This window comes from Mustela putorius, unplaced genomic scaffold, assembly GCF_011764305.1.
Source record: "Mustela putorius furo isolate JIRA1106 unplaced genomic scaffold, ASM1176430v1.1 tig00000592_pilon_pilon_pilon, whole genome shotgun sequence".
Classification (NCBI taxonomy): Eukaryota; Metazoa; Chordata; class Mammalia; order Carnivora; family Mustelidae; genus Mustela; species Mustela putorius.
In genome coordinates, this window is record NW_025421426.1 from 8,919,921 (window position 1) to 8,945,781 (window position 25,861).

General features: G+C 55.9%; 5 protein-coding genes across 8 annotated transcripts; 3 read left to right on the forward strand and 2 right to left on the reverse strand.

Moving 5' to 3' along the window:
* Nucleotides 1-1,074: 1,074 nt before the first annotated feature.
* On the forward strand, nucleotides 1,075-10,962 carry LOC101679831 (phospholipid transfer protein). Its single transcript, XM_004746313.3, has 16 exons — nucleotides 1,075-1,306; nucleotides 1,909-2,019; nucleotides 2,107-2,206; nucleotides 2,862-2,990; nucleotides 3,669-3,824; nucleotides 4,786-4,849; nucleotides 4,922-4,985; nucleotides 5,644-5,735; nucleotides 6,478-6,654; nucleotides 6,742-6,801; nucleotides 8,011-8,175; nucleotides 8,269-8,336; nucleotides 9,743-9,785; nucleotides 9,890-9,953; nucleotides 10,038-10,114; nucleotides 10,540-10,962. Exons 2-16 carry the CDS (start codon nucleotides 1,920-1,922, stop codon nucleotides 10,630-10,632), a joined length of 1,452 nt encoding a protein of 483 aa, XP_004746370.2. The 5' UTR covers nucleotides 1,075-1,306; nucleotides 1,909-1,919; the 3' UTR covers nucleotides 10,633-10,962.
* Nucleotides 10,790-16,763, reverse strand: CTSA (cathepsin A). Its single transcript, XM_004746311.3, has 15 exons — nucleotides 16,631-16,763; nucleotides 16,278-16,459; nucleotides 16,049-16,160; nucleotides 15,761-15,811; nucleotides 15,584-15,670; nucleotides 15,196-15,351; nucleotides 14,791-14,882; nucleotides 14,384-14,468; nucleotides 13,673-13,764; nucleotides 13,517-13,595; nucleotides 13,296-13,438; nucleotides 12,563-12,638; nucleotides 11,832-11,921; nucleotides 11,549-11,653; nucleotides 10,790-11,312 (listed from the first exon to the last, which is right to left on the reverse strand). The coding sequence occupies exons 1-15, from the start codon at nucleotides 16,682-16,684 to the stop codon at nucleotides 11,229-11,231; spliced, it is 1,488 nt and encodes a 495-aa protein (XP_004746368.1). The 5' UTR covers nucleotides 16,685-16,763; the 3' UTR covers nucleotides 10,790-11,228.
* Nucleotides 16,764-16,920: 157 nt separating this feature from the next.
* NEURL2 (neuralized E3 ubiquitin protein ligase 2) lies at nucleotides 16,921-18,953 on the forward strand. The gene is made up of 2 exons (XM_004746305.3): nucleotides 16,921-17,798; nucleotides 18,745-18,953. Exons 1-2 carry the CDS (start codon nucleotides 17,057-17,059, stop codon nucleotides 18,858-18,860), a joined length of 858 nt encoding a protein of 285 aa, XP_004746362.1. The 5' UTR covers nucleotides 16,921-17,056; the 3' UTR covers nucleotides 18,861-18,953.
* A 712-nt stretch (nucleotides 18,954-19,665) lies between these two features.
* ZSWIM1 (zinc finger SWIM-type containing 1) lies at nucleotides 19,666-24,909 on the reverse strand. 4 transcript variants are annotated; one of them, XM_004746324.3, is made up of 2 exons: nucleotides 24,614-24,909; nucleotides 19,666-23,797 (listed from the first exon to the last, which is right to left on the reverse strand). In XM_004746324.3, the coding sequence occupies exon 2, from the start codon at nucleotides 23,665-23,667 to the stop codon at nucleotides 22,297-22,299; it is 1,371 nt and encodes a 456-aa protein (XP_004746381.1). In that variant the 5' UTR covers nucleotides 23,668-23,797; nucleotides 24,614-24,909; the 3' UTR covers nucleotides 19,666-22,296. The 4 variants fall into 4 exon arrangements, with proteins under 4 accessions (XP_004746381.1, XP_004746380.1, XP_004746379.1 ...); XM_004746323.3 differs by having other exon boundaries at nucleotides 24,568-24,909; XM_004746322.3 differs by having other exon boundaries at nucleotides 24,505-24,909.
* SPATA25 (spermatogenesis associated 25) lies at nucleotides 20,010-21,144 on the forward strand. The gene is made up of 2 exons (XM_004746326.3): nucleotides 20,010-20,130; nucleotides 20,513-21,144. Exons 1-2 carry the CDS (start codon nucleotides 20,010-20,012, stop codon nucleotides 21,142-21,144), a joined length of 753 nt encoding a protein of 250 aa, XP_004746383.1.
* Nucleotides 24,910-25,861: the final 952 nt, after the last annotated feature.

Genomic DNA, 25,861 nt, shown 5'->3' on the forward strand with positions numbered 1-25,861 from the left:
GAGTCTCAGCGCTGCTTCAGTAGGGGTCCAAAAATTGGATGAATTCCAAGAATTTGAATCCTGGTCTGTCAGACTCAAGTCTAAGCACTAGCTACTGGGCTAGAAATACCACCTCCCACCCTTTCACAGTTCGTGGGTTTTCTGGTAGTAGCTGTCCAGTGGTCTTCACGTCTGGTTTCCTGCTAGGGTCGGTCCATACAAGTGCAACCTCATAGGTTAAGATTAAAGAAGTTCCTCTAGATCCAGGATGACTAACTGTCCTTGTTGGCCTGGGACTGAGGGGGTTCCCCTGAAGGGAGATATTCAGTTTCAAAGCTAGGAAGGTCCTGGGCAAGTCAGGACATGTTGGCATTCCTGGACGAGTGCTTAGTGCTACATATGTGTTCTCAGTGGACACTCACCTTTATTGCTTTTCCTTTCCGCTTTCATCCATTTGACAACAAACAAAGGTTAGGGTTAGCCAGCACCTACTCTGTGCCAGTCCCAGGAGCTGGGGACACACCGCAGGCAGTAGATGGAGATACTGTGCAGAGAACCTAGCTTCAAAGGTTCACACACACAAAATCCACAGTCCCTGGGAAACACCAACCCTGCCTGCCTCTGGGGTGACTCCAGCAGTTTGCGCCCAACCTCCTGGGCAGGCAGCAGTTGCTTGGACTCTGGTGGGAGAAGTCTCTGGGGCCTGTTAGGTCCCTACATAGTGACATAGAGACATTTGGTGGTACATAGTGACATAGAGACATTTGGTGGTGGTGGTGGGGAGGGGGTCCCCGGGTGAAGCCTGCCAAGAAGAGGTCTTGATGATTGTAGGTGGAAAGGAAGAAAATGTGCCTTGGGCATTGATTTTGTGGGTGGTCCCAAGTATCCCTCACATTTTGCTGGATGAGGAAACTGAGGCGCTGTAACCCAAGTGAAGTGACTTGCTCAGGATCATACAAGAAGACATGGGCATTTGGAATTTAAACCACGGTCCCAGAGAAGCAAGGACTGTTGGGATTGGGCGGGCCAATTCCGGCACTTCCCTCCCTCCTTCCCGGCTTGGGTCCCCCACTTGTCTTGACAGCGGCCGGGCCTGTCACGGGGCTCTGTACAGTCCTCTCCACCCTCGCGGCTGCCAGCGTTCCGCCCCGTCCCTCCCAGCCCCTGAGGGAGGAGGGGAGAGCGGGAGCGAGGAGGGGGGTCGGAGAGGCCCGGCATTATAAAGGCGGCTGGAACAGCACTGCCCGCCAGACCCTGCCGCCCGGATCCCCTGCGCAGCCCGCCGCCCCACGTGACCGCACCGACCCCCCGCCCCAGCTCCGCCGCAGTGAGTTGGGGCGCGTCCCCATCCACCCCCAGCCCCTCGCTGAGCTGCGTGGTCTACTGAACCCGGGTGGGGTAGAGATCCCGTGAAGGCGGGCGCTGATATGGGGGGCGGGGGTACCAGGCCGAATCCCAATGGCAGGGATTTAGGACCGGGAGGAGCCGGGAGACCGGGAGCCCGAGGTTGGGCCGGCAGCCCCCTCCACTCCCCCCGGCGCGGGGCCTGGGAGACTGCGAGACACCCCCCAGGAATGCGCGTGCAGCCGTTTCCATAGTAACAGGCAAGCCGCGCCCGCCCTCTGCTGAAGGAAAGGGGGGGGCGCTGGTACCCGGGAGGCCCAAACTCATCACGCGGCGGGTGCACGGGGGGGACCGAAGATGTCCCCTCCCGTTCCCCCGTGTCCCAAATCCTCTGGGAACCAGAGCGCGAGTCGCATTGACTCCCTGAGCCTCAGTTTCCGCATCTGCCAAATGGAGGCAATATAATTGGTTCCAAGTTCCCTGAAGAGCTGTTTCGAGGGTAAGGATCCGGCCAGTCCCATTTCTGGTTGGACAACCGGGGAGTGGGTTTGGGCGGCCCTGATGACTCCAGCGACCCCACCCCAGGCCCGCTCGCCATGGCCCTCCTCGGAGCCCTCCTCCTAGCGTTTCTGGTAGGCGCTCATGCGGAGCTCCCAGGCTGCAAGATCCGCATCACCTCCAAGGCGCTCGAGCTGGGTAAGGCGCGGGGCCGGCTGAGGGCCGATGAGGGAGGGGTCGCCCCGGCAGTGGGCGCAGGACCTAAGGGTCTCGCTGCTACTTCAGTGAAGCAGGAGGGCCTGCGCTTTCTGGAACAAGAGCTGGAGACCATCACCATTCCGGACCTGCGGGGCCGGGAAGGCCAATTCTACTACAACATCTCGGAGTAAGTAGGAGACCTGGGGGGCGGGTCCTAGGGCCGGTGTGGGGGGGAAACGACAAAGTGGGTGGGGTAGGGGCGTGGCCACATCTAGGGGGCGGGACTCAAGAGACAGGATGGGGCGTAGAATATAAAGGCCAAGCCCTCCAACATAGGCGGGACCAAGAACCGCGAAGCAGAATCCTTGCAGGCTGAGGCGTGGCTAAAGAGCCCCGGAAAGGGGGAGTCAGGAAACTTGCCAGGGGATGAGAGTGGGGTCTAGGCCCCGAGGTGGAGCTAAAGGGAAAGGTACCAGGAAACAAGAGACAAGAACTTGCGACGGTGGGGATAGGAGAAATGGGATATGCAGCTCAGCTGACAGAGACCAAATCAAAGCATTCGGTTAAAAGAGCAGGTTAAGCAACTACAGGGTGTGAGAGGGAAGGGAGTGCAAGCAATCACTCTAAAGAAGGGGTGAAGCTCACTTTTAACACCTGGGTCAGGAGAAGCTCATCTCCGAGCTGTCCCAAGTCCAGGCCCAGCACTTGAGGGGAAGTGGGAGAATACCTTCCACCCACCTCAGCTTTCTCCAGGCCTGGACCGGGAGTGGAGGGAATGAGTTTCCTGTGGTTGGGTGGGACCCACTTCGTGGTCCTGAAACTAATCCCGAGGCTTCCTGAAGGGTGAAGGTCACAGAGCTGCAGCTGACATCCTCTGAGCTCCATTTCCAGCCAGAGCAAGAGCTGGTGCTACAGATCAGCAACGCGTCCTTGGGGCTGCGTTTCCGGAGGCAGCTTGTCTACTGGTTCTTGTGAGGACCTGGCACTGCTGGGGAGTGGAGGGTGGATCAGGAGGGCTGGGAGGCCGCGGGGCTGTGGGCAATCGTTTAGCCTTCCTGCATCTCAATTTCTTCATCTGGGCAATAGGGACAAGCAGACCCACTTCATAAGGGTTTGGTAGAATGTCTAGTAAACCGGGGAAGTGAAGCCTTATTAAGAAACATCATGACAGGGGCACCTGGGTGGCTCAGTGGGTTAGAGCTTCTGCTTTCAGCTCAGGTCATGATCCCAGGGTCATGGGATCGAGCCCCGCATTGGGCTTTCAGCTCAGCAGGGAGCCTGCTTCCTCCTCTCTCTCCACCTGCCTCTCTGCCTACTTGCAATCTCTGTCAAATACATAAATAAAATCTTAAAAGAAAAAAAAAAGAAGTATCATGGCGGGGTGCCTGGGTAGCTCAGTGGGCTGAGATTCTGCCTTGGGCTCAGGTCATGATCTCAGGGTCCTAGGATGGAGCCCCAAATCAGGCTCTCTGCTCAGTAGGGAGCCTGCTTCCTCCTCTTTCTCTGTCTGCCTCTCTGCCTACTTGTGATCTCTTTGTCAAATAAATATATAAAATTTTTTAAAGAAAAGTATCATGAGGTATGGGTTGAGTAGGGGCGGGCGAAGACACCATCATGCAGGACATTGAGTGCCCCACCCCTCCTTGCAGGTATGATGGGGGCTACATCAATGCCTCTGCCGAGGGTGTGTCCATCCGCACTGCTCTGCAGCTCTCCCGGGATGCCACTGGCCGCATCAAAGTGTCCAATGTCTCCTGCCAGGCCTCGGTCTCCAGAATGCACGCAGCCTTCGGGGGAACCTTCAAGTAAGCCCGATCTCCAACCCAGGGCACCCCCCTTTGAGCCTTACTGCCTAGTACGATGCAAAGTGCACAGACTTGGGAGCCAGGTCAACAGGGTCCAACTCTCAGCATCCTCATTTCCCTGCTGTGTGACCTTGGTCGAGGCACTGAAGCTCTGTGCCTCAATTTCCTCATTGGTGAGATGAGGATGATAATAGGAACTATTTTATAATTTTATGTTCTGAAGACTGTTTGTTAATATATGTACAAATGTTTAGAACAGTGCCTGGCATGTTAGTGGCTAGCTTCCTAGATAAGAGTAATTGTGAGGATCAGTATGTGCAGCTGGACATGAACTCAGTAATTTGTAGCCCTCACTACTACTGATAAAAACAAGAGCATAATTTCAGGTTTGGGGCTGAGAAGGGGACTTAGTGATTGTTCTCAAAGAGAGTGGGAAAGAAAAGGTGGTGGATTTATCATCTGGTGTTGGTATACTGCCAAGTTTTTATTTATTAAATAACGTATATGCAAGTACTTGAGGATTCATAAAGGAACTCAGAGCCTAGCTGAAGGGACAAAATATTTGTTATTGGGGCTTTGAGGGAGGAACTGAGTCCTCCCTGGGTTCAGAAGAGGGTAAGTTGGGAAGACTGCCTGGAAGAGGAAGCATCTGAGCCTATACAGGGGGACACACAGGACAGGAACGCTGAGGGTGGAAGGGAAGGTATGAGTAAGCATCTGGAAGTGGGGGTGCTTACAGCAGGTTTGAAGAACTGGGGGTAAATTCAGGGGGCTCGTGGGGGGCAGGGGTTAGGTCTTGAGAATAAGGCTAGAGAGGGGATTTGGAAACCCTCCATTAAAGAGGTGGTAATACAGTAAAGCTGAGCCACCTCCTCCCCATCTCTCAGGCTAGTGATTTCTCCTGGACCTGGATTGGGGTAGGGCAGAGTCTGGGCTCACGTGGTCTCTCCCCTCCTTGCAGGAAGGTGTATGAGTTCCTCTCCACATTCATCATCTCGGGGATGCGCTTTCTCCTGAACCAGCAGGTACAGCAGTAGTGTGTGTGTGGGGTGCCCTCCTCTCTTTGGAAGGCCCTGACTCTAGACCCCACCTCGCAGATCTGCCCTGTGCTTTACCATGCAGGGACGGTGCTCCTCAATTCACTCCTGGACACTGTGCCTGGTGAGTTGGTGCTGGCCGGCTGGGAAGCTCCGGGCCATGCCTGGGACTGGACTGGGGGTGAGGAGGGGGCCAGGTGTGCAGCTGCCAGGCAGGGCCTCAGAATAGTCCCCTGCCAGGCCCTGGCCTCAAATAGGGCCTCTGCTGCTGACTGGCCACATGGCCCTAGGTAAGTACTCACCTCTCTCTGGGCCCTGGTGTCTTCGCTTGGCTGCCGATGCCTCCTTGTGGGGGTTGTTGGAACTAGTAACTAAGCGATGACTGTCTAGGTCCTTGATATGGACTTGCTGATCACTGGGAGCTTGTCTGTATTCATCCCTTGCACTTAACAGGTGTTCAACTAACACGAATTCCCTTTTCCTGCCATGACCTCTGCCTGCTATGGGGTAGAGATCATCACGCCCCACACACAGGGCATGCAGAACAACGAGGGAAAAGAATCCCTTGCCGTCTTGTTCAGTGATCTCACGGAGCCCTTGCCATAGGGGTGGCGATGGCAGGAGTGGTCACTAATATTGCTGAGCACTGACTGCTTCCCACGTAAAACCGATTTGATCCCCACAACAACCCTACGAGGGAGGATTTCTAATCACCGTGTTGTGGATGAGAAATAGGCCCAGAAGGGTGAACACAGCTTGAGTGACTGTGCCCCTTCCCACAGTTCGCAGCTCTGTGGATGAGCTGGTTGGCATCGACTACTCCCTCTTGAAGGACCCCGTCGCTTCCGACAGCAACCTGGACATGGACTTCCGGGTGAGCTGCCTGGCTGCTGTGGTGTCTCTGACCTAACCAGACCTCCTCCTCGTTCCCGGCATTGCTCATTTTGTCCTCTGAAGGCACAGCTCTGGGCCACTCCACTGCTGAGTGGACCTCCATGGCCTGCAGAATTCGGTTCAACCCCTGGGTCTGGCTTCTGAGCCTGGTTAACCTTGTCTGGCTCCACCTTTCTGACTTCACCCTGTTTCTCTGCACTCATTCTTTCCCAAATATGCCCCTGGCTTCCTGCCTCAGGGCCTTTGCTCGGGTGCTGCCCTTTCCCACCTCCCCTGAAGCAGTTGGACATAACAGCTCTATGCACATAATCTATGTAAATGTCAACAGCAGCTTTTCTCACTCCTGCTCTGTATCTTTCAAGACCCACTCACAAGCCACCTCCTCCCCAAGTCCCTCTCCTGGGTGTCCCTTCTCTGGCCTAATGGGAGTGCTCCCTTGCAGAACTCCAGCTGCCCTCCTCTGAATGACTTTTTAGGAGTTGTGCTGACAACGAGGGCACCTGGTGGGGTGTTGGTAGAGCATGCGACTCTGAATCTTGGGGTTGTGAGTTCAAGCCCCATGTTGGGAGGAGAGATTAGTTAAATAAATACAACTTAAAAGAAGAAGTTGTGCTAATAAGACCCCTAAAGATAGCAACTGGGTCCAACCCTCACGGGGCCTGGCACCGGGCGTGGGAAAATCTGGGTGCTGGGCCAGGCTGACCCCGATCCCCCAACTGTAGGGGGCCTTCTTTCCTCTGGCTGAGGGGAGCTGGAGCCTGCCCAACCGGGCGGTAGAGCCCCAGCTGCAGGAGGAGGAGCGGATGGTGTACGTGGCCTTCTCGGAGTTCTTCTTTGATTCTGCCATGGAAAGTTACTTCCGGGCGGAAGCCCTGAAGCTGTCCCTGGTGGGGGACAAGGTATGTCGGGGTCTGTCTGCCGGATGGCCAAGAGGGGACCTGTCTGAAACTCCCGATAACCCTGCCTCATCTTCTTCCCCTCTCCAGGTGCCCCACGATCTGGACATGCTGCTGAGAGCCACCTACTTTGGGAGCATTGTCCTACTGGTGAGTGTTGGCGGGAGGTAGGGACGTGGCCAGGGTGGGCGGCCACACCACCTGCACACCAGCGAGGGGACGCGCGAGCTGTACAGGCAGAGGCCCCCACAGCCACTGAGCAGTAGACAGAAGGCCCGACGTCTCGCCTGTGGCTAAGTTCTCTTGTTTGTCAAGGTCGATTTCAGGTCTGTGAAGGGCCCTTGCTACTTCTTCATGAAGCTAGGAGGAGCACAGGCTGAGAACCCAAGCTCTCTAAGCGTAGGGACTCTAACAATGACCAATGTATTCTTTTTTTAAGTTAATTTTTTTTAATAATCTCTATGCCCATCGTGGGGCTCGAGCTCATTACCCTCACGATTAAGCGTTCCATGCTCTACGGACTGAGCCAGCCAGACGCCCCTGATGTGTTCTTCTTTTGCCTTATGATTGCCCCTTGTTTCATGGGAAGAGGGTTGGGAGGTCACAGTGATCTAATGATCTCAGTGATCGTTAGAGGGCTTGCCCTTAATCTCTTCTACACTATACAGCCTCCAAGGGCTGTCACTGAGGATTAACTGAATTAATTCACGTAAAGAAATTAGAGCAGCCCCTGGTGCAGGTTAACTGCTCAGGAAACACTAGCTGCTATCCTCGCTGCTGTCATCCTCATCGTCACCATCTGCCTGATGGCCAAGTGGGGGGGAGGGTCACGGACTCCCTGGCCAGGCTGCCCTGGTCTGCATCCCACGGTCTGCACCTGGATAACTCCAGAACCTTGGACAAGTTACTTAACTTCTCCGTGCCTTGGTTTCCCCATCTCCAAGGTGAGCATGATAATGCCTGCCTCACATGGTTATGATGAGGTCTGAATGAGCTAACACAGGCAAAATATTGGTCAGTGCCTACACGGGCAAGAGCACAGCAGTGCAGAGCAAATGATACGGCAGAGGGTGGGGATATCTGATGCAAACACTGTCCTGGAGGAGTCTGGCTGGATATAGATCCCCACTAGCAAGAACTCAGGAAAGCATTAGAAGGAGACATTCCATCCCTCACGTGAGCAAAGGCACAGAGGCTGGGTACAGTTCTGAAGGGTCTGGGAAGCCACACCAGTCCTCGTTATTTGCGGGTCTGGGCTCCCAGCAGGCAGAGCCAGAGCCACCCCATGTTCCCTCCTGGAGCTCATCAGGGAGCAGATCTGGGACCACCCCCACCTCCCCCCCCCAACTCTGTCCCCAGAGCCCAGCGGTGATCGACTCCCCGCTGAAGCTGGAGCTGCGCGTCCTGGCCCCACCTCGCTGCACCATCAAGCCCTCGGGGAGCACGGTCTCCGTCACTGCCAGTGTCACCATAGCCCTGGTCCCGCCTGACCAGCCCGAGGTCCAGCTGTCCAGCATGATCATGGTGCGGACACTAGAGCGGGGGTACTGAGGGTCGGGATGAGCATGCTGCGGACCCCGTGGGTCAGTAACCCTTCCCCAACCCCCTTGCCTGTAGGACGCCCGTCTCAGTGCCAAGATGGCACTCCGGGGGAAGGCGCTGCGCACCCAGCTGGACCTGCGCCGGTAAGCACCAGTCAAGGTCTCGGGCAAGCGCTTCACCTCACTGAGCCTGAGTGCCTTCAGGATAGTCGCGCCTGTTCAACAACAGATCTATAGCTACTGGGGAGCTAGGGTCTTTGTTCATGTGTAACAAATGCATTTTAATCAGGTGGAACTTCTCTAGATTATCTTATGACCCAGAGGCAGGCAGAGCAGATCTTCTGAGAGGAATGAACCAGCCCAGGTTAAGTGACGTGCCCACAGTCCCAGAGTCGCACAGCAAAGAGCCTAACCACAGGGGTTCAGACAGAAACAGCTTTTCTGATCTTAAGAATCACTTCACCTTCATTTTCTTCAGGACTAAATGGAGGGAAAAAATAGCACCTACTATGTGAGCCACAGGCAGCCAGGGGCTACTACACAGCGGGGGCAAATGTGCCACGGTCTGCAGAAAGGTCTATTGGACAGCACTGTCCCAGAGGTTAAATGAGATATTGCAGGGTCGTGGTTAAGAGTTTAGATTCTAGGGGCACCTGGGTGGCTCAGTGGGTTAAAGCCTCTGCCTTCAGCTCAGGTCATGATCCCAGGGTCCTGGGATCAAGCCCCGCATCGGGATCCATGCTCAGTGGGGAGCCTGCTTCCCCCTCTATCTCTGCTTGCCTCTCTGCCTATGATCTCTGTCAAATGAATAAATAAAATCTTAAAAAAAAAAAAAAAAGAGTTTAGATCCTAGAGGCAGCTTCTGCCCTCTACCAGCTGTGAGACCGCAGGTGAATGCCTTCGGCTCTCTAGGCTCGATCTGCCTCATCTAAAAAGTACAAATCATTTCATAGTGCCTACTTCTTAGAGCTGTCAGGAGGATGAAGTCACGTTGGCATTTTAAAATATCTCACTACTGGGTGCCTGGGTGGCTCAGTGGGTTAAGCCGCTGCCTTCTGCTCAGGTCATGATCCCAGGGTCCTGGGATCGAGTCCTGCATCGGGCTCTCTGCTCAGCGGGGAGCCTGCTTCCTCCTGCCCTTTGCCTGCCTCTCTGCCTGCTTGTGATCTCTCTCTGTCAAATAAATAAATAAAATCTTAAAAAAAAAAAAATCTTACTACTTAACTTCTGTAACATGCTTATTAGTACTAGGAGGAAGTAAATTCTGTAAGTTTCATTAAATAAACACAAACCATACACGCCAGGCGGTCAGGCCAAGTCTGGTATACAGGAAGTGGTCAATGAATTACGAGTAGCAAACTTGAAGAAAAGGAACCGAAAGTGGGAGAAAGGACTCCCCCACCCAGGGATGCACATCTGGCGAGTGGCAGAAACCCCAGACAGATATGAAGATGGGAACATCTGAGGCTGAGACAGAGGGACATCTGGTGGCCTGAAGAAGGGGAACTTCTGGGCCTTGTGCTTACTGGACACTTGTTTCTCTCCTGTAGGTTCCGAATCTATTCGAACCAGTCCGCCCTGGAGTCACTGGCAGTGAGTTGCGGGTGGGGGGGGTGCCGAGGCCGGGTCAGGGCTGGGCAACGGAGGCCCGTCGGCTTCCTACTGCTCGCCCTGACGTCCCGCCCTCTCCCTCCCAGCTGATCCCGCTGCAAGCCCCTTTGAAGACCATGCTGCAGATTGGGGTGATGCCCATGCTCAACGGTAGGGCTGGGGGTCGGAGGGCAGGAGAGGGAAAAGAGAGGGGAGCTGGTGGATCCCGGCTGAGCCAACTGCTCCCACCCACAGAGCGGATGTGGCGGGGCGTGCAGATCCCACTACCCGAGGGCATCAACTTCGTGCGTGAGGTAGTGACGAATCATGCGGTGAGTGGGGGTTGATGGAGGAGGGCAGAGCCTCCCCGCCCCGATTCACCACCAACCTAACTAACTGGGCACCTGACCCCAGCTCCTCCCTCATTGACGGCCCCTCCCATTTTAATCTTCTCCAGCCCTCTGCACTGCTGTGCCCTCACCTTCTAAGCCTCTTCCCGGATTCCACCCCTAATATCTACTTATCTTGACCGTCTGAGCTAAGAGGTCACCTCCTCCAGGAAGCCCTCCTTGACCTCCACTGACTGTGTTCCTGCAGCCTCTCTTTTATACCCCTCACAGGGAGCTAGAAGACCTTCTTTGCTGCTCCTCCTGTCCCACTAAACAGAACCCCTCAAGGCTAAGAACTCTGTCTCTATCTTGAAATTTTGGCCTCTGTGATGGAATGAACAGACTCCCCTCTCTGCCCCACTGCACAGGGCTTCCTCACCATCGGGGCTGACCTCCACTTTGCCAAAGGGCTGCGAGAGGTGATTGAGAAGAACCGGCCTGCCGACACCCGGGACCCCTAGACATCCAGTGGCCCTCCGCCCTCCACAGCGGCTGCCTGAGTCCTCAAGCCCACCCTGGAAGGGGCTTTTGGGACTCCAGACACCTGTCATCCCCTCCTCTAGGACCTCCCACCCCCAGCCTATAGTGTCCTAACCCCCAGTGCCACAAAGACAGGGCTTTAAGCTGTACCCAATTTAATTCCATAATCAGTCATTCCATTGATTACAGTCTGTCCACCCTCCCCATGGTCCACCCTCCCCATGGGCCGTGCTGAGCTCTGCTGTGTTCCAGTGCATGAAGGGAAGGGGCCAGGCCCCACCCCAGTCAGGAATAAAGTGCTAACTCCCCCAGGCTGTCTTCTGAGGCACTGGGGCCTGGTCTGGGAGGCGGAGGGCTGTGGAGAGGGCAGTGGTGGTGGGGTAGGTTGGTTCTGGAGGCCGGGATCTGCCCCACAGGGGCATTTTGCACAAAAGAGGGCCTCCCTCCTAGCAGGAGAGGCAGGAAAGGGGCTGGATCAGAAGGGGGACTTGTCTCTGTCAGTATGGCTGCATCAGGCAGAACGGGGACTGGTCTCTGTCAGTACGGCTGCATCGGGCAGAACGGGGACTGGTCTCTGTCAGTACGGCTGCTTATTCAGGAAGCGGGAGAACATGGTGAGGGCAGCCTGGGGCTTGTCGGTGGGGACCATGTGCCCAGCGCCCTAGAAGCAAAGCTCTGTGAGATCACCTTCCTGTGTCACCCCTGCCCCTCGGTGCCTCCTCCATCCTACTGGATCCCTCCAGCCAGTGACCTTCCTCTTCTCTCACTCCCTCCAGAAAACTTGCTCTTATGGGCCCAGACGGTAACCCAGTGTATCAGGCAGCTGGGAGGAGAGAATGGGTGGGTCCTGCCCCATCCCCTCCAGCCAAGCCAACCCTCGTCAGGCCCAGGCTCTACCTTGATGGTGAGAAAGGCGATGTGGGAGAACTCCTTCACGAAGCCAGCAATCTGCTCTCCACTGTCCCCGTAGTCCACTAACCAGGGCCGGCGCTGGACCTCCATCTGCCGCACCAGGAAAGACTTAGCAGCCTGCTGCTGCCCCACCATCTCTGTTCACAGCTGCCAGCAAGACCTCAGGGGCCCGGAACTCCCCAGAGTTTGCCCTGTCTGCCTGCGCAGAGGCCAGCTGCCAGGCACAACTGCCCCATCCGTCCCCGGAGCCGGGATCTTTGCGCCTTACCTTCTGGTTGAGGGAATCCACGAACCACTCGTCCCCCATGAAATTGCAAGCCATATCCACATCTCCGTTGTATAGCAGGATCCGGTATTTCTGGAGCCGGACAAGAGAGGGAACGGGGGCTCTGGCGTGAGCGCAGGGCCCAGCCCTTCCCTAGTTCAAGCCCTACCCCTTCAGGGAATTCAGGGGGCCCAGCTAAGTAGCATGAAGCAGGAAATACTCAGGTATTTCTACATGTCCAGTGCTCTACTAAATGCTTCACCTATGAAGGTGGATACTGTTATTAACGCCATTTTACAGGTGAGGAAACCTAATCTCAAGATATGAGAAACGTGCCCCGGGTCATACGGCTAGTAAAGGAAACTACACACAGTCCATATGACACTAGAGCTCCTGCTCTAAGCACTGTGGGTACAGAATCTGGTCCTGACTGGCTGTCAGGGTCTCCTAGATGACCTTGGACAAGGCTCTTTCCCACCCTGGACCTCCATTTGCCTGTCCGTAACACGTAACACGTACTCCTGCTCTTCTCCACCTAAAGTCTCCTCGGCCGATGCAGAACCCCCAGCCTCCTACCACAGAGCAGCATGGGGTGGGGGACAAAGCCATGTTCAAATCGTGACCCTGTATCACTGGGCTTCATTTCTTAGAGTTTCAGCTTCTGGTGTCCAGAGCAGTACTCTCAAGGGGGCCCTGAGGTTGCTGGTGGCCCCCACCGCGCAGCTCCCACTCACCTGCGTGGTGAGTAGCTTCAAGTACTGGTCCTGCACACTTTGGTAGAGACGGCGGTACTGTATGTTCACCAGGAAGCTGCGGGAGCACGTGGGCAGGCCCCACGGAGACCAGGTAAAGGGGAACAAAGAGTCACATGGCAGACCTCCCCGTCCTGTCCCCTCCCAGCTCAAAGCTCCAGCCCAGGGGGCAGAACTGGGATTCAGTCCTCTCCTTGTGTCACGCCTCTAGGACTTAGTTGGATGAGAGGCTGGAACGCCGAGGTCCTCAACTCACCCCCGTTGGGAAACGTAGATGGAAACATTTAGTGACGGGTCCACGATTGGAATTTAGCACCAAGGGGCCCACGGGTGTGAGAACCACAGAGCATTAACGGCAGGAGGGCAGGGGTGCTGGCCAATCAGAATGGACTTGAGTGGCCCCCGCCATGCCGGGCGTCACCATGTTACTCAACACGGGTCACAGGAGATCTGTGCAACTGGGGACTGTAGCGGAGCGGGGATGGGGGACAGGGTCTACTGACTCACTACTGGGGAAGCAAACTAACATTCTACCAATGAACTGGTGAAACATCCATCAGCTGAAGGGTTAGACTTCCTGTACAACTAACCCACCGCCACACCCTGAAGGCCACCCCTGAGAGACTCTGGCCAAGGGGTTCCTGGGAACCCGTCTGATACCCACAGGCCCCGAGAGCCTGCCACCCCCAGACCACGGCTGGCCGCAGCGCCTCACTTGCACATGTCCCAGCGGGGCAGCTGCTCAGGGATGTGGAGGGCCTTGCGCACATAAGGGTTGTTGAGGTAGGTAGAGGCGGCCGTGGTGTTGGTGCAGGGCGGGTCCATGCGCACCCTGTCCCCGGAGCGCAGCAGCAGAGCCTGGGAGACCAGACCAAAGGTCAGGGTCTTTGCCGCCCTGGCCCACCCCCACCAGAAGCAGCCCAGATGCTTGCACACCTGATGCCGTGTCTGCTTGAGTGGCAGGCGAGTGAAGATGTTGCCGAAGTCGTGGAGCACGACAGCATCCTTCTCGAACCTGCAAGTGAAGTGGAGGATGGGTGCCTCCGTCTCCAGGCGGGGCTAGGGCCCCCCAGGGCACACCGCAGGGCCTACCTTAAATGGCCGGGCACACCCCCAGCACAGGGGGCATAGAGGTTGTAAATGTTGAGGCCCGAGTTGCCCACGATGCGGGACACTTCCTGTAGCTGCAATGACATGCCGAGCCACCCCCGTTTCACAAAGCCCTGGCCTCCCCAGGATCTCACCAACACGTCCCAAGATTCATCACTCTCCTGCTTCGCCTCTTGTTGTTACCCTTCCCCCACTTTTTTTTACAGGTAGGGGAACTGAGGCTCAGTGGAAGGCATCTGCCAGCCCAGGGTCTAAACCCTGGTGGCACTGCTTCCTAGCACTGTGACTTCAGGCGAGTTCACCTGAACACTTTAACATTCTTTTTTTTTTTTACACTTTAACATTCTTGACATCACTTTCCTCTTCTAGAACATGTGGAAAATACGATGTCCCTTAAAAGGGAAACTTGAATATCAAATAATCTGCGTTGACCTATGTCAGCCCAGTGCATGGAACACTGTAGGTGTGAGAGACCCTTTCCCTCACAGGGATTCTAGGATTTGCCGAGAAAGTCACAGGAAGTAGTGACAGGAACACATCCCTAGATGTGTCCCAGAAAACACCAAATTGCTGTAGAAGGCAGGACAGGAATGCCATAGGGGACAGGGTCAGGGAGTCCCCAAGGAAGGGATGTGGTCCTCTTCTCTGGGCTGGGGGTGTCAGGGGTGACAGAGGTTGGGGGAAGAACCTCACATTAGTCACGCATTCTGGGTCGGTGTTGTCGTAGAAATTACACTTGTTTTGAGAGCAGCAGTGCGTCTGGAGGGAAGACCAGAGCCTGTAGAAGAGGCACAAAAGCATTCAGGCCTAAGGGGGGCCTCCCACGTTCTCCCTCCAACCTCCCACCACCTGCCTCCCAGGGGACAAGGATATGGATCACAGGGGATGGTATGGAGTTCTCCACCTAGCTGCTCTGGGGCCATCCTGCCGGCGCCCTCCTCAATCCCTTCCCGCACTGAACACTTCTAGCAACCCCAGCCCCCCCCCCCACCTGGTCATAAACTGGGGTAGGGCCTGGGGGTATCATGTGCCTGGAGAGCAGACCTGAGATCTCATGACCTGCTCCACCCCAGAGATTGCCCAACCGTCCCCTCCCATACCTGTTCCCCAGAAGGCCATGGTAGTAGGCGAAATAGACCAAGGAGTTGTCATTCTGCTCATAGGAGGAGAGTCCATTGCCCACAGCCAACCCCTGTGAAACAGCCAGGGCATCCAGGTCATCTTGAGGGAGAGGAGGAGCCTCCCTGGGCTACACCCAGACCTCCAGCAATGTGGACACTGAAATCCAAGCTGGTTTGTGGGGAGGCCACTCAAAGTAAAGAACAGATCTGGCTGGCTGACAGGTGAGCTTCCGTCCTGGGAGGCACGTGAGCAGGGGCAGGCCAGCCAGGGGCAGGCGCATTACAAAGGAGACCATGTTGGACAGGGAAGATGGCCTGCCTGACCTCGCTCACCGAAAGGCCACGACCATAAGCTGCCTCACTCCCATCCCGCAGCGGCCCTACCTGCAAGTTCATGCTGGGATCCTGCATGACCAACACCGCCAGGGTCGGGATGTAAATGCCAGCATAGCTCTCTCCGGTCAGGAAAAGCTCATTGTCCTTGTACTCCGGGAAGAGGCGGAAGAAATCCTTCAGGGCCTCAAAATTGCTCTGGGCGACCTAGGGAAAGCAGGATGGAGGGAACCGAAAGCTTCTGGTATTGGAGCTAGAAAGGACTTCAGAGATCATGACACCCACCACCCACTCTGAGCAGGAGGAAGTGGCTTCGCCAAGACCATACACAGCCTGCGAAAGAGCCAAAAACAGACTCCAGCGCCATGTTCTTCTCTCCGGCTCAGGCTACCCTTAGAGAACTGGGGAAGCTGGGGCACAGGGCAGGCACTGGACTCACCTCGGTGTCGTTGGTGGCATAAGTCTTGTCATCAGAGTAGGAGAAGCCCACCCCAGCTGGGGACTCAAGGTACAACACATTGGCAATCTACATGGCAGGAGGAAACCAACTGAAGAAGGCTCCCCAACCCATCCGAGTGCCCGGACACCCCCACAGGACCCCCGGCTCCAGCTATACCAGGTTCCAAGAGTAGGGGTTGTACTCCAGCGTGGCACCATCTGGCTGCACCTGAAGAGGAGAAACAGAACTGAGTGCCAAGGGCCACTGTGCTGGGCACTCCACACTCGGGCAAAACCCCTGCGAGGTATAGAAAGTCAGGTCAATGGTACAGACCAGGGAACCCAGGCTCAGGAGAAGGGCACACTGGGAACACCTCCAAGTCCTGCTCTCCCTCCTCCCCAGCCCCTTCCTTTGGGGGCTGTCCCCTTCCTGGTTGTAGGGGGGAGACCGTGGCTTTCCACTCACCAGGAAGGGGCCGTGCTCTGTGAGGAAGCCATCTAGGGAGCTGCAGCCAGGCCCTCCGTTGAGCCAAAGCACCAGAGGGCTGCTCTTGGGATCCTTCTGCGATTCCACAAACCTGGGAGGGGAGGTAGAGCAGGGTGAGTGCCCCTCTCCCAGGCTCCCCGGGAGGTCTTCAGACCCTCCCCCAGCTCGTGCCCCGTCCCCTCCCCGCCCGGGAGGGAGGGCGGCAGACCAGTAGTGGAGGTGCTTGGAGCCGGAGCCACGGAGGTAGCCGGAGTACTGGCGGAAAGCCGGCTGCTTGGCCAACCCAGGCAGGCACTGGATCTCATCCACGTCTGGCGCTGCCTGGCCTGGGGGCGCCCAGGGCAGGAGCAGCAGCAGCAGCCAAGGAGGCGACAGCGCGGCTCCGATCATCTGCAGCAGGAAGCAGGGCCGTCTGTTTCCGCGCTCCCTCGCTCCTCCGCGCTTCCGCGGGGCGGCCCCGCGGAAGAGCTGGCGGCGCGCGACCAGAGAAGTTCCCGGCCAGGCTCCAGCGCCCACCCACCCGGGCCGCGGGTCCCCTCCGGCCTCCCCGGACACCCTCACCTCTGCTCCCCCGCGTCCTCGCTCTCCAGGAGGGGCCCGGTCGCGGGAGGTCATGTGGAGTCGAAGTCACGTGGGTGCCGGCGTCACGTGACAGTCAGCCAGCCCGGGCCTCGCTGGTCCCCCGGGACCGGCGGCTCGCAGGCGGCGGCTTGCGTGCGGACAGAGTCCACAGTCCTCCCAGGTCGTGTCGCGCGCGCCAGCCATCAGATGACCCAGATGTGGGCGGCCAGGATCCCTCGGCCTCCCGGTGGGCCCCTGTCCAAGCGGGATGGCTGAGAAAGCGGCGCTAGGACCCCAGGGCAGAGCCTCGGGAAGGGCAGTCGGGGGGATGGGACGGTTACCTTACTTGGTGCCCCCGCGGTCACCCTCTGAGCACGCCTCCCAAAATAGCCCCCGGCGCCCGCTGGCCTGTCTCGTGGCCGGGAGATGGCTGCTGTCTCCGACCCCGTGGACTTGGGAGCGGCCTGGAGATCCGCGCGTCCCGAGCCCTGTCCCACCCGCTTCCACCAGGTGCACGGTGCCAACATCCGCGTGGACCTCTCCGGGACGCGGGCCACACGCGTGGAGAGTTTCGCTCACGGCGTATGCTTCAGTCGCGAGCCGCTGGCCCCGGGCCAGGTATTCCTGGTCGAGATCGAGGAGAAAGAGCTGGGCTGGTGCGGGCACCTGCGCCTCGGCCTGACCGCGCTAGACCCCGCCACTCTGGCCTCCGTGCCCGAGTTTTCGCTGCCCGACCTAGTCAGCCTCGGCCACACCTGGGTCTTCGCCATTACGCGCCATCACAACCGCGTGCCCCGGGAGGACCGCCCGGAGGCAGAGGCATTGGCCCCCAGCCACCCCCCGGCCCTCCTGGTGGAACCGTATCTGTGCATCGAGCAGTTTCGCATTCCCCGCGACCGCCTCGTGGGTCGCAGCCGGCCCGGGCTCTACAGCCACCTCTTGGATCAGCTGTATGAGCTGAACGTGCTGCCACCGACCGCGCGCCGCAGCCGCCTGGGCGTTCTTTTCTGCCCACGCCCGGACGGCACTGCCGATATGCACATCATCATCAACGGCGAGGACATGGGCCCTAGCGCCCGGGGGCTGCCAGCCGCCCAGCCTCTCTACGCAGTGGTGGACGTGTTTGCCTCCACCAAGAGTGTGCGCCTGGTCCAGCTCGAGTATGGCTGTAGGTATCCCACCCCCTGAGCAGCGACCCCTCCTGGCCCAGTGTGGGAACAGGAATTTGCTAGAATTCTCACTCCAGCTAGCAAGACTTCCGTTTGTCCAGCCTTAGTGTAGAAGTTAAGGCATCAGACTTGAAATTCTGCTTTTGCTTGGGATCTTGAACAAGTCACTGCCTGGCTCTGGGCCTCTGTTTCGCCATCTCAGCTGTGATCTATTAGGTTGCTTGCTTTGCCAGTGTTTTCTGTATTAACCTAGGGCTGTATTAATCTAAACTCACACCTGGGCTGCCTTGGAAGCTGTGTGCTCTCTTATTAGACAAATGCTCCTGGATTTGGGCATACCGGTTGAAAGGCATCATAGGCTCCAGATTGTTCGTGCGATCTGGTCCTTTATAGCCTTCTTAAGGCCCCCCCCCCCACTTTTTAAGATTTATTTATTTATTTGACAGACAGATCACAGATAGGCAAAGAGTGGGGGGAAAGCAGGTTTCCTGCTGAGCAGGGAGCCAGATGCAGGGCTTGATCCCAGGACCCTGGGATCATGACCTGAGCCGAAGGCAGAGGCTTTAACCCACCCAGGCGCCCCTAGCCTTCTTAAGCCCTTTATTTATACCTCTGATCATTTTATGAATTCAGTGAACTAGAACCCACTCTTGTGTCAGACCTGTGCTGGAATGTTGGGTGTGCACAGGTGAGTCAGGCACACTGCCTGTGCCCCCAGCAACTGCTAAGAGGGGTTCCAATAGAAACAGGGCTGCAGCATTGTGGAGGTTTTGAAAGAGGTGCTATGTCAACCACATGAACAGCCTGTGATGCAGGCTGGACCTAGAAAGCAGAAGGGACTTGCCCAAGTTAATGACAAAAGGAGAACCAGGACCTAGGTCTTCTGGGTCTCAGGCTCAGATGCCCCTCCAGTTAAGTTTGCCTCTGACAGCCTTCTTTCCACAGTGCCGTCCCTGCAGACTCTCTGCCGCCTGGTCATCCAAAGGAGCGTGGTGCACCGGTTGGCCATTGATGGGCTCCACCTGCCAAAAGGACTTAAGGATTTCTGCAAGTACGAGTAAAGGCCTGCAGCGGCCCTAGAACTGGGCCACGAGCATGTCCTGGCCCCGGAGCCGGCCAGGCCTGGAAATAAACACAGCTGATGCTGACACCCATCACTGGACGGTCTCCTTGCCCTGGAAGCCCATTAGCAGCACTTGTAGAAACGTTGAGAGTCAGCAGGTCAGAGCAAGACAGGGCATTTTATTTAGTTATTTTTAAGATTTTATTTGAGAGAGAGCACATGATCAGGGGCAGAAGGAGAGGGAGAAGCAGCCTCCCCTGCTGAGCCAACGTGGGGCTCCAATCCCAGGACCCTGGGATCATGACCTGAGCCGAAGGCAGATGTTTCACTGACTGAGCCACCCAGGCGCCCCTAGACAGCATTATAGACATCACCTAGACCAGCATTCCTAGTCGGGCTGCTCATTAGGGTTATCTGGGATACATTGGAGAGCTGATGCCCCAAACCCCATCTCCAGAGATTCCCGTTCTGATTGTTGGAGGATTAGGCCTAGACGTTGTTCTTTTGTAAAAGCTCCCCAGAGATTCTAATGTACAGCCAGGATTGAGGAGCATTCCCCTAGAATAGAGGTCTTGACTTTGGCATATAGTATAAACACTTGAGGGACTAATACTAACTGGGTCTGACCCAGGGGTTCGGATTTAATTGGTCTGGGACAAGGCTGGGCATCAGGATTTCTGAGCGCTCCCCAAAGAATTTAATGTCCATCCCAGTTTGACACCCTGGACCAGCGATTTCATTCTGCAGATGGGAAACCGAAGCCTAAAGACAGGAATGTATTCTGAAGTCACACAGCAAATGAGTGAGGGCAGAGCACTCCTTCTCATACTGCAGAGCACAAAGCACTCGCTTCTTTATTGGTATCTCTGATCATTTGCTTCCATGACAGATAATCTCATTTAATGCTCACGACTTCTGGTGAGGAAGTGAGTATCATTACTTCCATTTTACAGAGGAGAATATCAAAGAACAAAATTATCCAAGTGACTTGCCCAAGGTAGAAGTAAGAACCTAGAATGTCCTGTTCCTGGTCCAGCACTCTTTTAACCCCATGCTATTGTCATATACAGGTTCTAGAACGAACAGGTCAGTGCTATGAGGTGGGTTCCAGGTGTAAAGGGGAGGGACTATGAGGTGACATTCTAGAATGGTGGAAGGGGTAGGACAGGAGGCAGAGGACTGTTCCCTCACAAACGGGGGCTTTGCGGCCGCCATGTCCTATTTCATGTCTCCACAAACTCATCAAGGTCTTCCGCCTTCCAGTCAAGGTGAGAGAGGGGCTCCCGGAACTGGAGGGGGCATCACAACTTTCCCTGAGAACTTGTTTTCCTGGCTCTGGGGAGGTGGGGGTTCTGCTGGACGTTTCTGGGCTGGCCCTGGAATCAGTTCTCTGAAGAAAGCCATTCTGAAAGGTCTTGCCAGTAGCTACCTGCTCACTCATTCAATCAACAAACACTTCTCCATTACCTACTCAGTGTTGGAGACCGGGGGTGCGGATATGAGTAAAACACCTAGTTCCCAACCACTAGACAGCCCTGTTGGGCTGGTCTTAATCACTCCTGTTTCCAGTACTCTGCTTCTGTGCCCTGCCCCTCAGGGCCTCCCGAAAGACACCGAGAGTAACATTCCATCTCGTTCCTGTCTCTACAGGTGGGGCTACTTCTCCAGGCTCATCCCTTGGCCTCTATAGTCCTATAGAGCCAGTGGTGGTGGCCTCTGGTGGACTAGGCCCAGTGAGCCAGAAAGCTGAGCAGGTGGCTCCTGTTGCCCAGGCCTGGGGCCCAGCCCTGGCAGTGCCGGAAGCCAGGGGCTGCCCTGGGGGGGCTGGCTGGGAGACACTGCAGCGGAAGGATTATGGCCGATACAACCACAGATTCCCCCTCGCAAGGCAGCCGGAGAGCTTGGGCTGGGAGGATGGCTGCTCCAGAAGCAGAGCTCCCCGCCTGGGTGGCCCCAGCAGGCCTGGGCCCCTGCTGCTGTGTGGGCTGTCACCAGGGGTTCTACCGATGCCCTCTGAGGCAGGGGGGAAGGAGGACGGCTCCCAGCCTGATATCTGCATCCTTACCCTGGCCATGATGATCGCAGGCATCCCCACCGTGCCTGTCCCAGGGCTTCGGGAAGAGGACCTGATCCGGGCGGCTCAAGCTTTCATGATGGCCCATCCGGAGCCAGAGGGGGCTGCGGAGGGGGCGCGGTGGGAGCAGGCCCGTGCCCACACAGCCTCTGGGCAAATGCCCCTCATGAGATCCAGGAGAGGCCAGCCTCCTGGCTCCTGCTTGTAGCTGGATGAAATAGCACCAGACGCACAGGGCAGCTTCTCTGTATGGTTTTTGGGCAGACAGAATTGGGAGTGCCTGTGAGACGGATGGGGATAGGGTGGTGGTATGAACCACTCTTGTCAATACAAGTCTTTCATCAGGGCCCAGACCCAGGAACTTTCTCCAGATGCCAGTAAGTCAGGAGACAGGACTTCTCAGAGTAGTAACAATGAAAATCACCTGAGGTAGGAGGCCCCCCCGCTTGGAGTGGAGGCCTCTTTTGTCTTGTTTCAGGATTTGATCAAGACTGTGATACAAAGTCCTAGGCAACGTGAATTTTCCTCTTGCCTGACATTTCCCAGCCAGCTGAGGGCAAGTGATGGGACGAGTGTCAAGGAAGGAAGATGAACACTTGAGCGCCCACTGGTCAAGGGCCCATTACAGGCAGGCTCTCCTTTAATCTCATCAGTGCTGGGAGGATATCCATTTTTACAGATGAACAGATCGAGCCTTTTGAGGGGGGACTTGCCTGATGTCCCAGAGCTAGTAAAAGGTACAACTAGGCCTCAAAAATCAGGCATTGAAAGAACTGGGATTTGCACGTAGTGGCAGACTCCAAAGTCTATTCTTTCCATGATATTTGCTCTGCTGTCTTCTAGAAGATACAAAATGAGACGAGGGCTGGAATAGGCAAATGTGACTTTAATGACCCCCCTGTGGGGGCCAGGGAACAAAGGCTGGGATCTACCTCCTCTCCTCTGTGGGTCAGGTGAGTCATCTAATGACTGGGGAAGCTGTTACCAAGCCCCCGCACCTGATCTCCACCCAGTATCTTATCCTAGAGCAGGGCCACCTGTTTCTAAGGCCCTTGAGCTAAGAATGGTTTTTAATCATTTGAAAAGGCTGCCAAACAAAACCAAACCAAGAATATACGACAGAGACCATGGCCAGCAAAGTCTAAAATATTTACTGCCAGGCCCTTTACAGAAAGGGTTTGCTGACTCCTGTCTTAGGAACTAGACACATTTTAGGTTAACAGGCCACGGTAGAATAGAAGACCCTTTTCTTTTCCTGGAAGGAAGGCCCACGGAAGTAGAATAGTGTGTGTGTGTTGTGCATGTAGGGGTGGATGTGAGCGGGTATGTGTGCATGAGCATCTCTGGGCATGGAAGGTAATCAGAGTTGGACCTGCTCATAAGGGCCGATCCAGCTGTCGGCCAGCTCCCGCAGGGTGCTGTACCTCCGTTCAAACTCCTCCTGGCTGCAGTGCTGCAAGAGCTGACCCACCTCCTCGGTGAGGAGAGCCACAGCCAAGTGCTTATCCAGCGTCTCACTCCACTTGCTGCCCAGAATGTTGTCGAGACTGGCAGCACAGCCTGCTGTCCACTGGGCGGGCAGCATGTCGGGCTGAAGCACCTGGTGGCGAGCACTGAGCACGGCCAGGATGTGGCGGCAGGGCAGGTGGAAGGCCTGGTGAAAGTAGCAGCTGCAGCCGGCAGGGGGCTGGGGCTGCACCCGATGGGTGTCCTCCAGGATCTGGATGTTCACCTTCTCCGAGCCGGAACTGACGAGGTGCACAGATTTCTGGACCACAGCAAGCTCCCCCAGACAGAGCTGGGCGGCCGGCCCCGTGCAGATGGCATTGAGGGAGTGCTGGATGCGGGCTTCTACCAGCCGCTCCACTTTGGGGCTTTCCGGGCTGACGTCTAAGGGGGCCTGACTTTTCTGGGGCGTCAGGCCCAGGCTGAAGCTTGCCTCGTCTCCTGCATTCTGCTGCATGTACCGGAGCAGAGAGGCCATGCCTTGTTCCACACAGGGGGTGGTGCCGAAGAGCTGGCTGAGGATGCGGGTGGTGACCTCCAGGCCCTGGAAGTAGCGGCTGCTCTCAGCTCGGCTTCGCCAGCGGTGCGCCAGCCAGATCCGGTCATTGAGCAGCCAGTGGGAGTGGAGCTCCGGCAGCCGGGCTGGAGGGATGCAGCTGCTCAGGAGTGTATACAGCTTCCTCAGGTTGCCAGCGGTGGCCGAGCACATTGTGCTCTGCAGGGCACTGAGGAGCACCCTCTCCACAGGCTGTTCGAGGGACAGCTGATAGAACTTGCCCTGGAGGAACTTACAGATGTGAAAGGCTGAGAGCAGGACCTCAGCTGCGGGGAACTCCATAGCAAGGGTGGGTAGTGGGAGGAAGTGCGGATCCACCAGGATGGTACAGACTCTCTCCCATGCTGGGTTAAACTTCTTGAACACCTGGAACATCTGGGCCAGGCCTTCAGCATCCTCCTTGGCTGGAATGGCGAAGTAGACTGCCCGGGCCAGATGACCCTCCAGCTGCACCCGAGGTCCATCTACCAGGAAGGTATATAGCACCTTGCCCGTTGGGTTATAGGTCCGGTGGATAAATAAGATCTCAGGGAAATGGGCAAAGACCCCTTGCATAAAGCAGCTCTGGTAGTTGAGGGTATCTAACTGAGCAGTCTTGCTAACCTGATACAGCAGCATAGGTGGGTTTGGGTCCTCAATCAGGAACTCATTCAGCATTGTCAGGGCCATGGGGGAGAGGGGAGACGTCTAGATGCCAAGGTCAAAAGACTGCTGTCCAGGACTCTCAAGGTCTCAAGCTCCAAGCAAGCTGAAGCGTGAGGCTGGGATGTAGTTCCCCGATCTTGTTCCAAAGATGCGCCTATGGAGAGGAACAGAATCTTAAGGAGACAGTAGGGGCTTAGCGCCTCAGTTATTCATCCAGATAATATTGCTTACTGTGGATCAGCACTGTTCTGGGGGAGATGCATGATAAACATGTAAACAGATAAAGATATAACAGGCAATGAAGGATGCAGAGAGCACAAAACTGGATAACAGGTAGACAGTAAGATGGGAGAGGGAGAGAAATGTAGCTAAGGCGGGAAGGGAAGGTGTCTCTTGGTGGGGAGAGAGGACGACATTGTAGCTGAGACCTAACTGATAAGCTGGGCATGGAAAGATTGGAAAGATTCAGTTCTCAGAGATTTAAGTGGGTGTGAGGGGTGGAGGTGCATATGGCCTCCCCACCCCCCTAGATATCTTTTTAAATATTTGTTTAGCACTTTATATTTACAGATTACCGCTTGGCATCCATTCTTCCATTTGGTCCTAGTATATATATGAGAACCTAATTGCGCCCCAAATTGTATGATTCTAGGCAAGTCAGTGACTCTTCCTGAGCCTCAAGCCCTTGAACCACGCACAGGAGCTATCACATGTGCTTGGCTTCTCCTGCCTCTCCATAAACCCCTCTATTAACTGCAGTACTGTGTTTAAAAGCTTCGTCTATTTGGCCCCAAACCCGGTTACTATCCCCATTTTACAGATGAGAAATTGAGGTTCAAAGAGGTTAAGTGACTTTCCCACCATTACTCCATAAGTAGCTGGAAGCTGAGTCTTTGGTTCGGGATCCTCACTGTTTTCGAGTACCTGAGGTCCAAACACCCGAGTGGGGACGCGGCCTCTGACCTCTCACCTCTAACCCGGGTGGGAGGATGTAGGTATCAGACGTTCCCATTCGGAGTCCGGCCGGAGCCAGAAGAGAAGTCAACCTCCCACCCCTTTGGGAGCTGTGTCACGGCTGACCACCATCATCAATCGCCTCACACCTCCACCCTTCAGAATCACTCACCCACTGCCTGCCTCCGTCGCCATTTCTCCCTATTTGACCCTGCCTCTGACTCTGACTGACCTCTAGGCTCACCAACCGCGGCACCAGCTTCGCCGTGACTTGGGCCAATGGCCTGAAGAGTTCGCGTTCGGTTTGGGGGGATTAGACCAATCGTAGCCCGGCGATTTGTGGGCGGGTGCTGTTCCTAGGGTTACGAGGGGCTCGGCTGGCGGTAACCAATGAAAGCCCGAGGACACTAGCATCCACGCGAGCCTGAGCCCTGAGGCTGGACTCCGAAGCCCCGCGTCTGTAGGGGGGGCGGGGAGGGGGCAGGGAGGGAGGGAAGAAGACTCTGGAAGGCTGTGTTACTATGGAAACTCCTCCGAGGCCGAAAATGAAAAAGGAAAATAAATAGCAGTGCTTTATGGATTTTTCTTTCTTTTATGGTCAAATTCCAACCTCCTCCCGAGGGGTTGGGGGTGGGAAAGGGTGGCTATGGGCTTGTACTGTCTCCGGCCTGATGGGGAAACTGGGGCCCAGGTCTCAGATTCTGACTTCTCCACCAGGGGTCAGGGGCCCAGCCATAACTGTTGAGGAAATCCAGATCTCCTTATGAGAGATGAACCTTGTGTTGACTAGCCCCACCCCCTCCAGTGTTTTACAGAAGAAACAGATCCAGAATGGTCCTGTGACTTGAGGTCATGGCAGACCAGTGCAGGAGCCAAGACTGACTGCCACCTTTGACCTCGGTTCCCCTGAAGATGACATCTGGGAAAGCCGGATAGCTCCCAGGTTTTAAGTGATTAAAACTATTAACTAGCAACAACAGAAGCCCATACTGGGGCTTAGAACTGGAAGGAAAATGCTCTGTTTATATAAATCTAGAGGGTATATTGGGATTAGAACTGACCAACACTTAACTTTACAGATGAGAAGCCCGGGGTTAAAGAAATCAGAAACTTGCCCACAGTCCCCCAGCAAACATAGGCAGTGGAATCTGGGTTTAGGTTTCCCCCTGCCCCACATCTATTTGACTTCCTCGTAGAATTCTAGGCAGCCTGAAATCCGTGTTGAAGCCTTGATTGGTAGGAAGAGGATTAAGTTGGTGGTGGA

Coding starts and splice junctions, on each gene's coding strand:
- ZSWIM1 (XM_004746324.3), bottom strand. CDS start 23,667: ATGGCCCTGACAATGCTGAATGAGTTCCTGATTGAGGACCCAAACCCA.
- SPATA25 (XM_004746326.3), top strand. CDS start 20,010: ATGGTGGAAGGGGTAGGACAGGAGGCAGAGGACTGTTCCCTCACAAAC. Junction 20,131..20,512: donor TCTTCCGCCTTCCAGTCAAG/GTGAGAGAGGGG, acceptor CTGTCTCTACAG/GTGGGGCTACTTCTCCAGGC.
- NEURL2 (XM_004746305.3), top strand. CDS start 17,057: ATGGCTGCTGTCTCCGACCCCGTGGACTTGGGAGCGGCCTGGAGATCC. Junction 17,799..18,744: donor GGTCCAGCTCGAGTATGGCT/GTAGGTATCCCA, acceptor TTCTTTCCACAG/TGCCGTCCCTGCAGACTCTC.
- CTSA (XM_004746311.3), bottom strand. CDS start 16,684: ATGACCTCCCGCGACCGGGCCCCTCCTGGAGAGCGAGGACGCGGGGGA. Junction 13,439..13,516: donor TCAAGCAGACACGGCATCAG/GTGTGCAAGCAT, acceptor CTGGTCTCCCAG/GCTCTGCTGCTGCGCTCCGG. Junction 12,639..13,295: donor CCCCGCTGGGACATGTGCAA/GTGAGGCGCTGC, acceptor GTGCTCCCGCAG/CTTCCTGGTGAACATACAGT.
- LOC101679831 (XM_004746313.3), top strand. CDS start 1,920: ATGGCCCTCCTCGGAGCCCTCCTCCTAGCGTTTCTGGTAGGCGCTCAT. Junction 3,825..4,785: donor GCCTTCGGGGGAACCTTCAA/GTAAGCCCGATC, acceptor CCCTCCTTGCAG/GAAGGTGTATGAGTTCCTCT. Junction 4,986..5,643: donor ACTCCTGGACACTGTGCCTG/GTGAGTTGGTGC, acceptor CCCTTCCCACAG/TTCGCAGCTCTGTGGATGAG.